Source organism: Zalophus californianus, chromosome 16 (genome assembly GCF_009762305.2).
Source record: "Zalophus californianus isolate mZalCal1 chromosome 16, mZalCal1.pri.v2, whole genome shotgun sequence".
NCBI lineage: Eukaryota > Metazoa > Chordata > Mammalia > Carnivora > Otariidae > Zalophus > Zalophus californianus.
This window is the reverse complement of record NC_045610.1, coordinates 23,100,008-23,112,440: the sequence shown is the minus strand read 5'-3', so window position 1 is coordinate 23,112,440 and position 12,433 is coordinate 23,100,008. Positions and strand designations below refer to the sequence as shown.

At 41.1% G+C, this 12,433-nt stretch overlaps 1 protein-coding gene across 8 annotated transcripts in view; it reads right to left on the bottom strand.

Moving 5' to 3' along the window:
- AP2B1 (adaptor related protein complex 2 subunit beta 1) overlaps positions 1-12,433 on the bottom strand; it is a 133,232-nt gene that overhangs the window by 112,244 nt on the left and 8,555 nt on the right. For 4 of the 8 annotated variants that reach the window (XM_027624926.1, XM_027624927.1, XM_027624920.2 and 1 more), the window contains exons 1-2: positions 9,860-9,992; positions 4,063-4,122 (exon numbers count right to left, since the gene is read on the bottom strand). In XM_027624926.1, coding sequence (XP_027480727.1) covers positions 4,063-4,099 — 37 coding nt within the window. In that variant the 5' untranslated portion in view covers positions 4,100-4,122; positions 9,860-9,992. Of the gene's footprint in view, positions 1-4,062; positions 4,123-7,191; positions 7,342-9,623; positions 9,771-9,859; positions 9,993-12,433 lie in introns of those variants that run through there. The other 4 variants (XM_027624922.2, XM_027624921.2, XM_027624924.2 and 1 more) reach the window with 4 other exon arrangements.

Sequence of the window (12,433 nt, the reverse complement as noted above, 5' to 3'; positions counted from 1 at the left end):
AGGGAAGAGGGTTAGAGGGAGAAGCAGACTCCCTGCTAAGCAGGGAGCCCGATGCAGGACTCAATCCTAGGACTCCAGGGTCATGACCTGAGCCGAAGGCAGTCGCTTAACCAACTGAGCGACCCAGGCGCCCTGTTTTTGTAAAGTGTAAACAATAAAGACAGAGAAGAAGCGGGATGGGAGCCAAGGAGGGCACGAAGTGAGACACGGTATCTCATACATACAACTTTATTATTATTATTATTATTAGACATCTTTTTTCCTTCTCCCCCTAATCAAATCTACTAAGCAATGCTAGTGGCTAGCAATGGTTCTCAATCTTGACTACACATTATAGAATGTGGGGAACTTTAAAAATTCTGCACACCCAGGCCATATCCCATACCAGTGAAATCAGGGTATCTCAGGTGGAGGGACCTGAACATTAGTATTGTTTTACATTTCCTTGGGTGATTCCAATGTGTAAGCAAAGTTGAAAGCCACTGACTAGTAGTTGATAAAATTAAGAAACTCACTATGGAGTTTTCCATATTGTTAAAGAAGAGCTTATTTACCCTTATATAACTCCAAATGACCAGAACAGGACAGATATGCTTACTTTCTAGAAATGTTTTGGTGCTCTTTGTTCCCTCCAGGCCACCACAGGGTGCCCTCCTCTATTTATTTATTTATTTTTTTTAAGAGTTTGAGTAATCTCTATGCTCAATGTGGGCCTCAAACTCACGACCCCAACGTCAAGAGTCGCATGCTCCAAGGACTGAGTCAGCCAGATTAAAAAAAAAAAAAAAATTTTTTTTTTTTTTTAAATCATTTCAGGGGCGCCTGGATGGCTCGGTCGTTGGGCATCTGCCTTCAGCTAGGGTCATGATCCCAGCGTCCTGGGACTGAGCCCCACATCGGGCTCACTGCTCTGCGGGAAGCCTGCTTCTACCTCTCCCACTCGCCCTACTTGTGTTCCCTCTCTGAGTCTCTCTCTCTCTCTCGGTCCAATAAATAAAATCTTTAAAAAATAAAAATAAAAAAAATCATTTCAATCTTAAAAGTTGCAAGATTTGGGCACCTGTGTGGCTCAGCTGGTTAACTGTCTGACTCTTTATTTCAGCTCAGGCAACGATTTCAGGGTCCTGGGATTGAGCTAGAGCTGGGCTCCACACTCAGTGAGGAGTCTGCTTGAGGATTCTCCGCCTCTCCCTTTTCCTTTGCCCCTCCCCCTGCTCTCCCTTTCTCTCTCTCAATTAAAAGCTTAAAAAAAAAAGTTGCAAGGTTCCCCAACTGTTAACACTGTGCCACGTTTTCTTGATGATACTTTCTATATACTTACATGTTTTTTCCTGCAGTAAACTGCAGCCATCATGTCTCTTCAGCTCTAAATGTCAGTGTATAATTTCTAAGTATGATTATCTTACTAATCATAATGCAATGATCCAAATCAGGAAATTTAACATTGACACACCATCATCTAATCTATGAACTTTATTCAAAGGTTTTGGTAATATCCTCCATAGCAATTTTACCACCGTCCCCCTCAGGCCAGGATCCAATCCAGGATCATATGTTACATTTACTGTCATACCCTTTCAGTCTTCTTTAATCTGAAACAGTTCTTCAGCCTTTGTCTTTTAGGATACTGACATTTTTTAAAGGCATAGGCCAGTTACTTGATAGAATGCCCTCAGCGTTGGTTTATCACAGATGTTCCTTCATGATTACATTGAGGCAACGCATTTTGACAGGCATAATTCTTAGGGGATGTTATGTTCTTCTCAGTCCATGACGCCAAGAGACAAATAATGTTAATGTGTCCTATTACTGGTGATGTTAACATCAAATACTTGGTTAAGGTGATAAACACCAGGTCCTGACACTGTAAAGTTACTATTTTTTCCATTGTAATTAGTAATTTGTGAAAGGAAACTCTGAGACTATTTAAATGTCCTGTTCCTCATCAAACTTTCACCTGCTAGTCGTTTTAGCATTCACTGATGACTCTTGCCTGAATCAATGATAACTATGATTTATGTGTATATATGTATTATTCAATGGGTTATAACCCACTACTATGACCACCTTTTTTACTGGTCAAATTATCTCAAATTTGGTGACTGGAAGCCCTTTCAAACTATGCGGGTCCTTGACATGTCACACCATTTTTTAGCACTCCCTAGCTTTCTGGCATAAGATGTTCATGTTCATCTTGTACTTTCCCTGACCCACCCTGGAATCAGTTATTTCTCCAGAGAGTTCTGCTTCCTTTTAGTCTAATGATATTAAGTAACCAAATGGTACTAGGTGTCCTTTGCATCTACTCTGACTTGAAGGAAATTAGGGTACTTAATCAGAAACTCCGTTAGTGTTGAGAAAGCATGACTCACACATAGTAGATGCTCAATAAACATTTTCTGAATAAATAAATGAAATGAGTAAGTCAAGGGAGAAGGACTCTGTGTTCTTCAAGACCAAACTTTGTTAAGTCTGGAGACAGGAGGCTGAGGCTAGGAAACTACATTGCAAGAGAAACAAGAAAGATAAATTCTGGGGCAGAGAAGGTGTCCTATTTCAGCCACCGGAAGAGAGTAGAAAAGGTCCATCTGAGAAGGAAAGTTATTGGAGAGTAAGCAGGAGGATAGTTGGTGTCATCAGTAAATATAAGTAATATAAGTAATTTATCAGTAAATATAAGACTGCTAAATACAAAGCACAGAATTCTAACCCTGGAAATAAGTAAATCTCAGCTGAGGACACAACAGGCTGAGAAGAGCAAAACCTGTCTTTTTTGAAAGGAGGGCCATCTACAGCACTAAAAATGAGCTGTTATTTAGGAACAATTTTATAAAAGATGAGGAGGTTGGACTTTCCCAAGAAGAATCCTTAGTTCTTAGCCCCACAGCCATATGTAAAAACCAGTATTATCTTTTTTTAAAAAAAGATTTATTTTGAGAGAGCGCACGCACACGCACACAGGGAAGGGGGAAAGGAGAGAATACTCAAGCAGACTCCATGCTGAGTGCAGAGCCCAACACCAGACTTGATCTCATGACCCCAAGATCACGACCTGAGCCAAAAACAAGAGTCAGATGCTCAACCAACTGAGCCACCCAGGCACCCCATAAGACAGTATTATATTTCTGATTACAAAGACAATAGGGCTAATAAATTCAAAGCTATTTTCAATAATCCACAGTCTGTGACCTAAAAATCATGGATTTGACTCTAGAGGTTCCCTGTTTTAAGTACAAAGAATGTATTTAGACAATGCCCAAACAAAAGAATGAGGTAGATCTATATGGAGGGATATAAAAATATCAAGTCTCAGTGCGCCTGGGTGGCTCAGATGGTTAGGTGTCTGCCTTCGGCTCAGGTCATGATCCCAGGGTCCTGGGATTGAGCCCCACATTGGACTCCTGGCTCAGCGGGGAGCCTGCTTCTCCCTCTCCCTCTGCCTCTCCCCCTGCTCATGCTCGTTCTATCTCTGTGTCTCAGAGATAGAAAATCTTTAAATAAAATCTTTAAAACAAGTTTCTATGCACTGTTGCATGACCTCTCTTTGTTAAAGATAAAAAACTGTTTAATCGTATGGATTAATACTTGCATTTATATGCATAGAAAAAGACTAAGGATATACCCCGAGTTCACCTCAGGAACCAGAATAAGGAGAAAGAGAACTTGCATTTTTACTTTTTACGTGATCTGTATTGCTTTAATAGTACTCTTTGTTATAAAATATTTCCAAATTAAAAAAAGAGAATGAATGTGCTGCTTCTTCCTCTTCTGCCTTCCTCACATCTACCAATCTTCAATGATCAAAGTTGGATTTCATCCTCTTACCATAACAGAACCTTCAACTCAAAATGATGTGCATCACAGCCCTATCTTTACAAACCTATCCTTTAATAATTTATTCAAATACCCTTTTCTGTACAAATAATAGATCCCCAATGAGACAGTCTACAATATGCATATCTGAAGAGGTCAGGAACATTCTAGGTGGGACAATCTTACACTACAACTTTTGAAGAAACTCAAAAGAACTCAAAAGTTCTTTGATCAAGCTTTCGTACTTACCTTTTTTATTGGTTGTGAAGTACTTGGAGTCAGTCATGGTTTTGGATTTTTAATGTGCACCTACAAGAGAAAAAAAATTCCTTTATCCAAATTATTGAAGTCCAGCAAGGCATTTGATTAAAGAACATTTACAAGAATTTCTGTACTAAAAAATGAATATTTTCTTCCTTACCACAATTACTGGTGATTCAAGAGATGCAAAGATAATAATTAAGAATGTTAACTCTTGCCTCAAGGAACTAACTGGGGCAAAATCCATAGGCTAAACGGAATGAACTGATAATCTATTATGGCCTTGTGATTTTATCCATAATTGTCTCCTCAAAGCCTCCAAGACCTAAAGCTAGACATTTCTGCAAATACATCTTCAATGAGGTGCTCAAATATTTGAGATAAGAAAAAGTTTGTTTTGAAAGATTTCCCCATTACTTTCTATTCAGGAAAATCTGATTTACTCCCTACTTCAAGATGAAGTCATTCCAAAGTATGTATCCTGAAGCAATGGTAAGGCTGAAAGAGAAAACAACTGTGCCAACCTATTCACCATTACATGAAACTCTTGAAAAAAGGAATCTCTCTCAGAATAAAAAGCCTACATTAATAGGACAATATTCTTTCACAACATATCTAGAGGCAAACATGCTTCGTACGTGGATTTTTTAATTATAGTTTTCGTATTTCCAACACTCTAACCCCAAAAGGATTCACAAATAAATATCACTTTACAGTTAAAAACAAGGCAAAAAAAAAAAGATATTTATTCCGTCACATTGCATACAAAAGAGAATCAGAACAGGCGTTAAAACTTAAAAGATCATGGATCCCAGCCTCAAGTTAATTGGAGAATTAATCCAACTGCCACATGGTTCCAGTAGTGAAACAAAAATGGCATGGACTGGTCACATTTCTCCCCCAAATAATGAGACAATGTTTTCTGATTTAAGAAACTCTTAAGACTTTGTCCAAGGTACTTGATATCTTTAACTGTATTAAAATTTTCATTTAATAATATTCCTTCTGCACTCAAAAATGTGTATCTTCTTCCTCACCATCCTCATTAACAATAGTTATCACCAAATTTAGGACTGATGCCTGGCGCCTGCTCATTGTCAGGCCAAAACAACATGGGTGATAATACATTTGGCAAACAACAGTAAATATGGATCAGAGAGAAAAGACCTAAGCAATAAACAAATCAATGCAATTAGAAGAAGGAAAAAGAGCCAAATAAACATGAAATAATGAAACAAGCCTGGCTCAAATCTGATCTCTACAATGTGCTACTTAGCTAGCCTAAGGGAAATTAGACTCAGCTGAGATCTTTCCAAGTAGCTACTATTTACAGTCCTGATCCTAATGTAAGAGTGCTTTAGGTTGTACCAGAATTTCACTGAATTACCTTCTTTAAAGGTGTGAGCTAGAACTCACAAATATAAAATACAGAAATTCCTGTTTTGATAGTTGTTATAAATAAAAATTAGCCTGTGACAGGGGCTTGCCTTATGCAATATTTTCATAATGCCTTTCTAGCAAAAATTCAAAGAATGTTATAATCATTTAATCCATTCACAATGTACGCTAAATGTGAAATGGGCAAATTGAAGAAAGGAGTCCTTCATGTATAAGATCTGGAATAAATCTGAAGTTATCATGTAAGAACTTACACATACAAAGAGAGAAACCAGTATACAGAAATGATTACTAGAACCTGACAGGAGAGCCATAGCTCAAGGCCATTATGGTCTGTCTAGGATGTTATTATGCCATTTTAAATCCAACAGAATTCTCAAAACTTAAAACTTACTTAGGATTTAAAAACAAAATCTGCTTGGAATTTTTCACCCAGTTTCTTTGAAAAAGGGCACAAAAGTTGTTGTTTGCTGAAGATCTCATACACATATACACATATTATTCTTAACAGAAGTCTAAACCACAGTCTGTTAAACATAAAATTAACCCAGTCTTAAATTCTACCTTTATTAGTGACCCACACATTTCACTATCTCCCTTAAACTTCATTGTCGAGGAATGTATTTCTCTCCTATTCATTGTGAGCCCTGTGTTCTTAACTAAAGATTAATGTACCCACCCACAATATTTCGGGGAAGAGAGACAAGTAATCTTAGCTCCTAAATTAAGAATCCCTTCCTTTTTTTTTTTTTTTAAGGATTTATTTGACAGAGAGAGAGAGCGAGAGCAGGAACACAAGCAAGGGGAGAGGGAGAAGCAGGCTTCCCGCCAAGCAGGGAGCCCAATGCGGGGGTCGATCCCAGGACCCTGGGACCATGACCCAAGCCAAAGGCAGATGCCCAATGACTGAGCCACCCAGGGGCCCCAAGAATCCCTGCTCTTAAAGAAAGGGAAAAACCTATCACTCTTAGCTTCCACTGTTATAAACAATAGTATTAAAGTATCCCTTACCCGGACTGACAGGGAAACATTGTATTGTCAGTTCCTGACTTAAACCGAAAGAAAATTCTAAGAAAAATGAAAATAGTCTAAACAAAAACAAGTGGGAAGAGGCGGTAGTTGCACAACACTGTAAATGTGCTAAATGTAACTGAACTGTTAACTTTAAAATGGTTAATTTTATGTTATGTGAATTACACTTCAAAAAATTACATAGGGGGTGCCTGGGTGGCTCAGTTAAGCGTCTGCCTTCGCTTCAGGTCATGATCCCAGGGTCCTGGATGGAGCCCTGCGTAGGGCTCCCTGCTCAGCGGGGAGTCTGTTTCTCATTCTCCCTCTGCCCCTTCCCCCTACTCGTGCTCTCTCTCTCAAATAATCTTTTAAAAAATTACATTTGTATTTTTAATGAGATAATCACATGCCAAAGATGAACATAACCAGGGTCTCCAAAATGCAGGATGGTGAAAACTGTGGCCTGCATTGAGCCAAAGGAAAAGCAGCCAAGATAGACCTGAAAAAAATAAAGTCAAATATTCGCTGAAGAGCCTCAAAAACCAAGCTCCTCTTGGAAAAAATTTTCCTTTTTGTTCCTACAGGAGAACCCCAGGAAAAAGTAAAGCCATCATGGAGCTTGAACTCATACCACCTTTCCACCTGTTCTAGGACCTACAGCGTGGCCTCGGAATACTGCTGAACGATGAAGCACGCACGCACTCTTACCTGTCCTAGCCCGGTGTGCGATGTCACTGCATTTTTCAGAGAAATCCTCCCTGCACAGGATGATATATCTGGATTTAACACAACCTAGTTTCTACCAAATATAGGTTGTGAAAGACCCTTCTCTTCTATTCCTCCCTCCTTACAGTGCCCCTAAAGAAAATAAGGCCAAAAAAAAAAAAAATTAATAGGGTCTTGATTTCAAATGGCTCTCTGGGAAATGGCAGATAAATTAGACTTGGTGAGGCCACTAAATCCCTTCTTTTCACACAAAGTTGGCTTTACACAGTTTGGTGCTCATAGCGAAAAACTGGCTAGAGTTAACCCAATTATAGAGCAGAAAGACCAGACATCTTTTATTAAAAGAGTGAGGCACTGAGATTTCAAAAAAAATTTTTTTTTAAGATTTTATTTGACAGAGCACGCGCACAAGCAAGGGGAGCAGGAGAGGGAGAAGCAGGCTCCCGGCTGAGCAGGGAGCCCCACACGGGGCTTGATCCCAGGACCCTTATATCATGACCTGAGCCGAAGGCAGACACTTAACCGACTGAGCCACCCAGGCGCCCTTCAAATATTTCCATAATTAGATATTTCAATGCAAATAGTGTCTTCCATTATCATTTAGCTTATAAGAAATCACAAGACACCTAATTGCAACACACACCTGTGTTTTTTTTTAAGATTTTATTTATTTTAGAGAGATTGTGTGGCGAGGAGCAGCAGAGGGAGAGGGACAAGCAGACACTGTGCTGAGCTCAGAGCCCAACATGGGGCTCCACCCCATGACCCTGAGGATCATGATCTGAGCAGAAATCAGGAGTTGGAGGCTCAAATGACTGAGCCACCGAGGTGCCCCCACACCTGTGATTTCTATTTATGTCAGACTACAAAGTAATTTGTTAATATTATACAGTAAGGGGCGCCTGGGTGGCTCAGATGGTTAAGTGTCTTGCCTTTGGCTCAGGTCATGATCCCAGGGTCCTGGGATTGAGTCCCGCATCGGGCTCCCTGCTCCTTGGGAGCCTGCTTCTCCCTCTGCTTCTCTCTCTCTCTCTCTCTCTCTCTCTCTCTCTCTCTCTCTCTCTCTCTCTCCCTCCCTCTCTCCCTCTGTCTCTCATGAATAAATAAAATCTTAAAAAAATATACAGTAAGAAGTTCAAAGTTTTACATCCAATTTTTTAAAAAAGATTTTATTGAGCGAGAGAGAAAATGAGCGGAGGAAGGAGCACAGGCACAAGCAAACTCCCGCTGACCATGGAGCCAGACACAGGGCTCTATCCCAGGACCCCGAGACCATAACCCGAGTCGAAGTCAGACGCCCAACCCACTGAGCAACCCAGGCACCCCTAAAATGTAATATTTTTAAATATGGATGTTTAAGAGGGGGGGAAGATGAAGAACCGGGCTTTCTTGAGTCTCAACTCACAGAATGTTAGCTTTGTGTTAATTTTACCACTCAACTTTCAGTGAGGCTGTTTGCAGAACACACTATCCTTTCTGCTTCCTTGGGAGTTTAAACTGTTAAAATACCTGCAAACAGTTCTCACCTTACCACCACGCTTAGTCATCACTGGAATGTGTTACACGTTTTCTTGCACAGCCGCATCTCCTTCATCTGCTGCTTTCTATTATTACTTTGTAAGTGTACCCTGAGGCTAAGCAATACAGGCATACCAGAAAGGTCATTAATCATTTAAATTGTTCCGCATTCAGACCACTTTCTTGGTCATCCCGCCTTTTCTAAACTTACTGCATTTTACTTTTTTTTAAATCACAATGATTATCATAACAGCATCTGGCATTTAAAACACACTTCTTTTAAAAATCAAAGTTTAACGAAGCATCAACACTTTATCCACACTGCTTCATAACGAAACAGCCAGGTGAGTTCAATAAAAGCCTCCCCCCAGGTAGAAGACTGCTCTGAAAACAAACAGCATGAATTATTTGGATTCAAAGAATACGGAAATAACAGGACATTCCAGTTTCTTTACCTCTGGTTTAGTCTACAGCCTTTCTCAAACCAGATCATTCCTGCTAAGCCCAGAAAGAAAAAATTCGGGGCTAAGATTTACCCCTACTTGCTTCCCCCTCCCCCCCAACATCGGGTCTGAAGGTTTCTTTTCCCTTCCCCCAAGTGTCAGGAATTCCTCCTCTGCCCCGGGTGGTCGAGATTCTAGGGATATATTCTTCCACTACGAGGTGGGAGAGAGGTGTCGCTTAACCTCAAATTACGGGAGACGGGCGAGTTTTGCCCATCAACGGACAAACCTGAGGGGGAATCCCTTTGCCCTTCTGCTTAGCTGGACATGTCCCAGCCTCTGAATGAACGACGCCAAGCGGGGAAGAAGGAAGGTTCTCCCGTTTGGCCTCCAGCCTCTACTGGCCACACCCCTGGCCTCTGGCCCCAACCCCCGACCTCGAACATATCTTACCTCCGGTGCCCCCCCAATTCCCAGCTGCCACACCCGAGAATTCCCTCGCCACGCCAGAGCGGTGGAGTCCCTTTCTCCAACCCTCCTCCTCACAACGGTCACACCCGACGGCTCACTTCATCCTCAACGGTCACGCTCCTAGGATTTCTTCTTCCCCCCACCAACCTCCAACTCAACCTGAGGTTCCCTTCCCATCAATGAGGGACACACCCCGAAGTTAGCCGCCTTGAACTCACCGGAGGCAAGGGTGGGGGTGGCGGCAGCAGCCAGAGAGCACGGCCCGAGTGGTGTTGTAATGGTTTCCTGCACGTCACGACTCCTCCAGGTCTAAGCCACTGCGCAAAACCCACTTTGCCAGGGACAAAGATGGTGGACAGGAAACTCTGACGTCAGAGAACCTCGCCCCGTCGCGTCATCCCCGGGCGCGGGAGAACTAGAAAGGCGGCTATCTCTGCCGCCTTGGAGACGGGCAGGTTGGTTTTTTGTTTTTTGTTTTTTTGCTTGGAAGCTGGCGACTGGACCCAAGAGGAAGTTCACTGGCTATGCAGAGGGATCTATTAAACAAACTGACGTTCTCTGGATTTGTTTCCTCGCACAGGAGTTCCTTAGAACTCTCACAGAGAGGATGAAATATCCTGTTCCTTTTATTAAAAAAAAAAAAAAATGTAAAAGCTCAGCTAATTTTGCAGGCCAGTTCAGGACTGTGGACAATGGTGATCCAGCCCAGGACTATCCATGGGCAGTGGGACCAGAGGAAAGTGGTGCAAGGAAAACAGGTTTAGACGGCATCAGATCTGAGTCCAAATCCCTGCCTTGAATATGACTGGGAAATCACTTAACATCTCCTTAACCTTAGTCTTATCTGTGAAATGAAGCCAATGATCTAACTCTCTCTGGCTTGTGAAGTTTAAATGGGATAATGTAGGTAAAGCATCCGGCTTATAATAGGAGTGCTTACACAAAAGTTACTTTTGGAAACCAAGGCCTAGAAATCTCTGTACCTTTCCCTCAATTTTGTTGTGAACCTAAAACTGCTCTAAAAATACTAAGTCTTTAAAAAAAAAAAATGTGGAGAGCGAGAGAGCCTGAGGCAGAAGTTGAGGAAACCAAAATGCAAAGGGGACTACAAAGTAGAAAGGGAGAAGGAAAGGCAAGTGGTTATAATGTTTAAGTATGTTTTTAGAGTTCTATGAAAGTAAGAACTATACCAATCTGTTCACTCCTCTATCTCTGAGACCTAGCCCACCTCCCCAAAATTTGTTGAACGCATAAATGTATGAATGGTCAACAATTACAGTTGCTATAGAGAGGAGGAGGGAGGGCTGAAAAACGTCCAAGGATTTAGCAACATAAAGGTCTTTGATGTCAGGGTGCCTGGGCGGCTCAGTCAGTTAAGGGACCAACTCTTGATTACAGCTCAGGTCATGATCTCACGGTTGTGAGATCGAGCCCCGCATGGCTCCGCACAGGGCATGGAGCCTGCTTAAGATTCTCTCTCCCCCTACTTATTATAAGTAAATAAATAGTCTTTAATGTCTTTGCTGGGACCATCAGTAGAGATATGAAGGCAAAAGCCATGCTGCAGAAGTTTGAGGATGAATGGGAGGTGAGGAAATGAAAACAGGAGTTATGGATAACTCCAAAGAAAATATGGCTGAAAAAAGCATATAGGATATTTGAGAGAAAATAGCAAGGATTTTTTTTTAAGTTCTATACTCATACATTTTTAGACTATCTTCTTAGCAACACCATGAGTTCAATGATTGTTCCTACCCATAGGACTCCTAAATCTCTATCTCTAGCCTTGACCTATTCCCAACTTCACCACCAAATTACTAACCACACTGATGGAAAATTCTGTATTTACGGCCCACCCAAATTAAACAAATCATGAGATGAGGGAGGAGGGGTGTTGGAAAACCTGGTTCCAGTTATAACTCCCAGGAATCAGAGGTGCATTTTGTAAAAGAGATGCTACCAGAAAAATTTTTATTAAAGGACTTTTTTTTTTAAGATTTTATTTATTTGACAGAGAGAGACAGCAAGAGAGGGAACACAAGCAGGGGGAGTGGGAGAAGGAGAAGCAGGCTTCCCATGGAGCAGGCAGCCTGATGTGGGGCTTGATCCCAGGACCCTGGGATCATGACCTGAGCCGAAGGCAGACGCTTAACGACTGAGCCACCCAGGCGCCCCTAAAGGACTTTGATCCATATCCCTCTCCTATTCAAAACCTTTTAACAGCTCAATGCCTAAGTCCAAACCTATCCTTCCCTCAGTTTCTCCCTTCTCTATGCTCTTTAGTTTTCTCATCTGTAAAATGGGGAAATATTTATATCCAATCATAATATTGTTATAAGGATGAAGGGAATTAACACGTAAAGCACTTAGAACTATGGCTGCACATAGTATGACTATATAGCATTTGCTACAAGTGTGATTATCTCAATAAATTACACTAAATTGCTCAAGCTAGAAACCTGGACAGTCATTCTTGATTTCTCTCTCCCTTAATGGTCACATCCAAACCATTTTCAAGTTGTCAATCTACCTTCAAAATAAATCTTTAATTCATCCAATCCCGTTTCACCTCGTTAATCTAAACCACCACCTACTGCCTGCGCTACCAGAAACCTCAACTTTCCTCCCAACCATTATCCATACAGCAGCTGCTTTATATAGATACATTATCTCTAGTCCTTGAAATTCTGTAAGGTAAAAGTCTTTTCTTTTAACTTTTATTTTTTTTAAAGATTTTTTAATTTATTTTTTAACAGAGAGACAGCGAGAGAGAGAACACAAGCAGGGAGAGT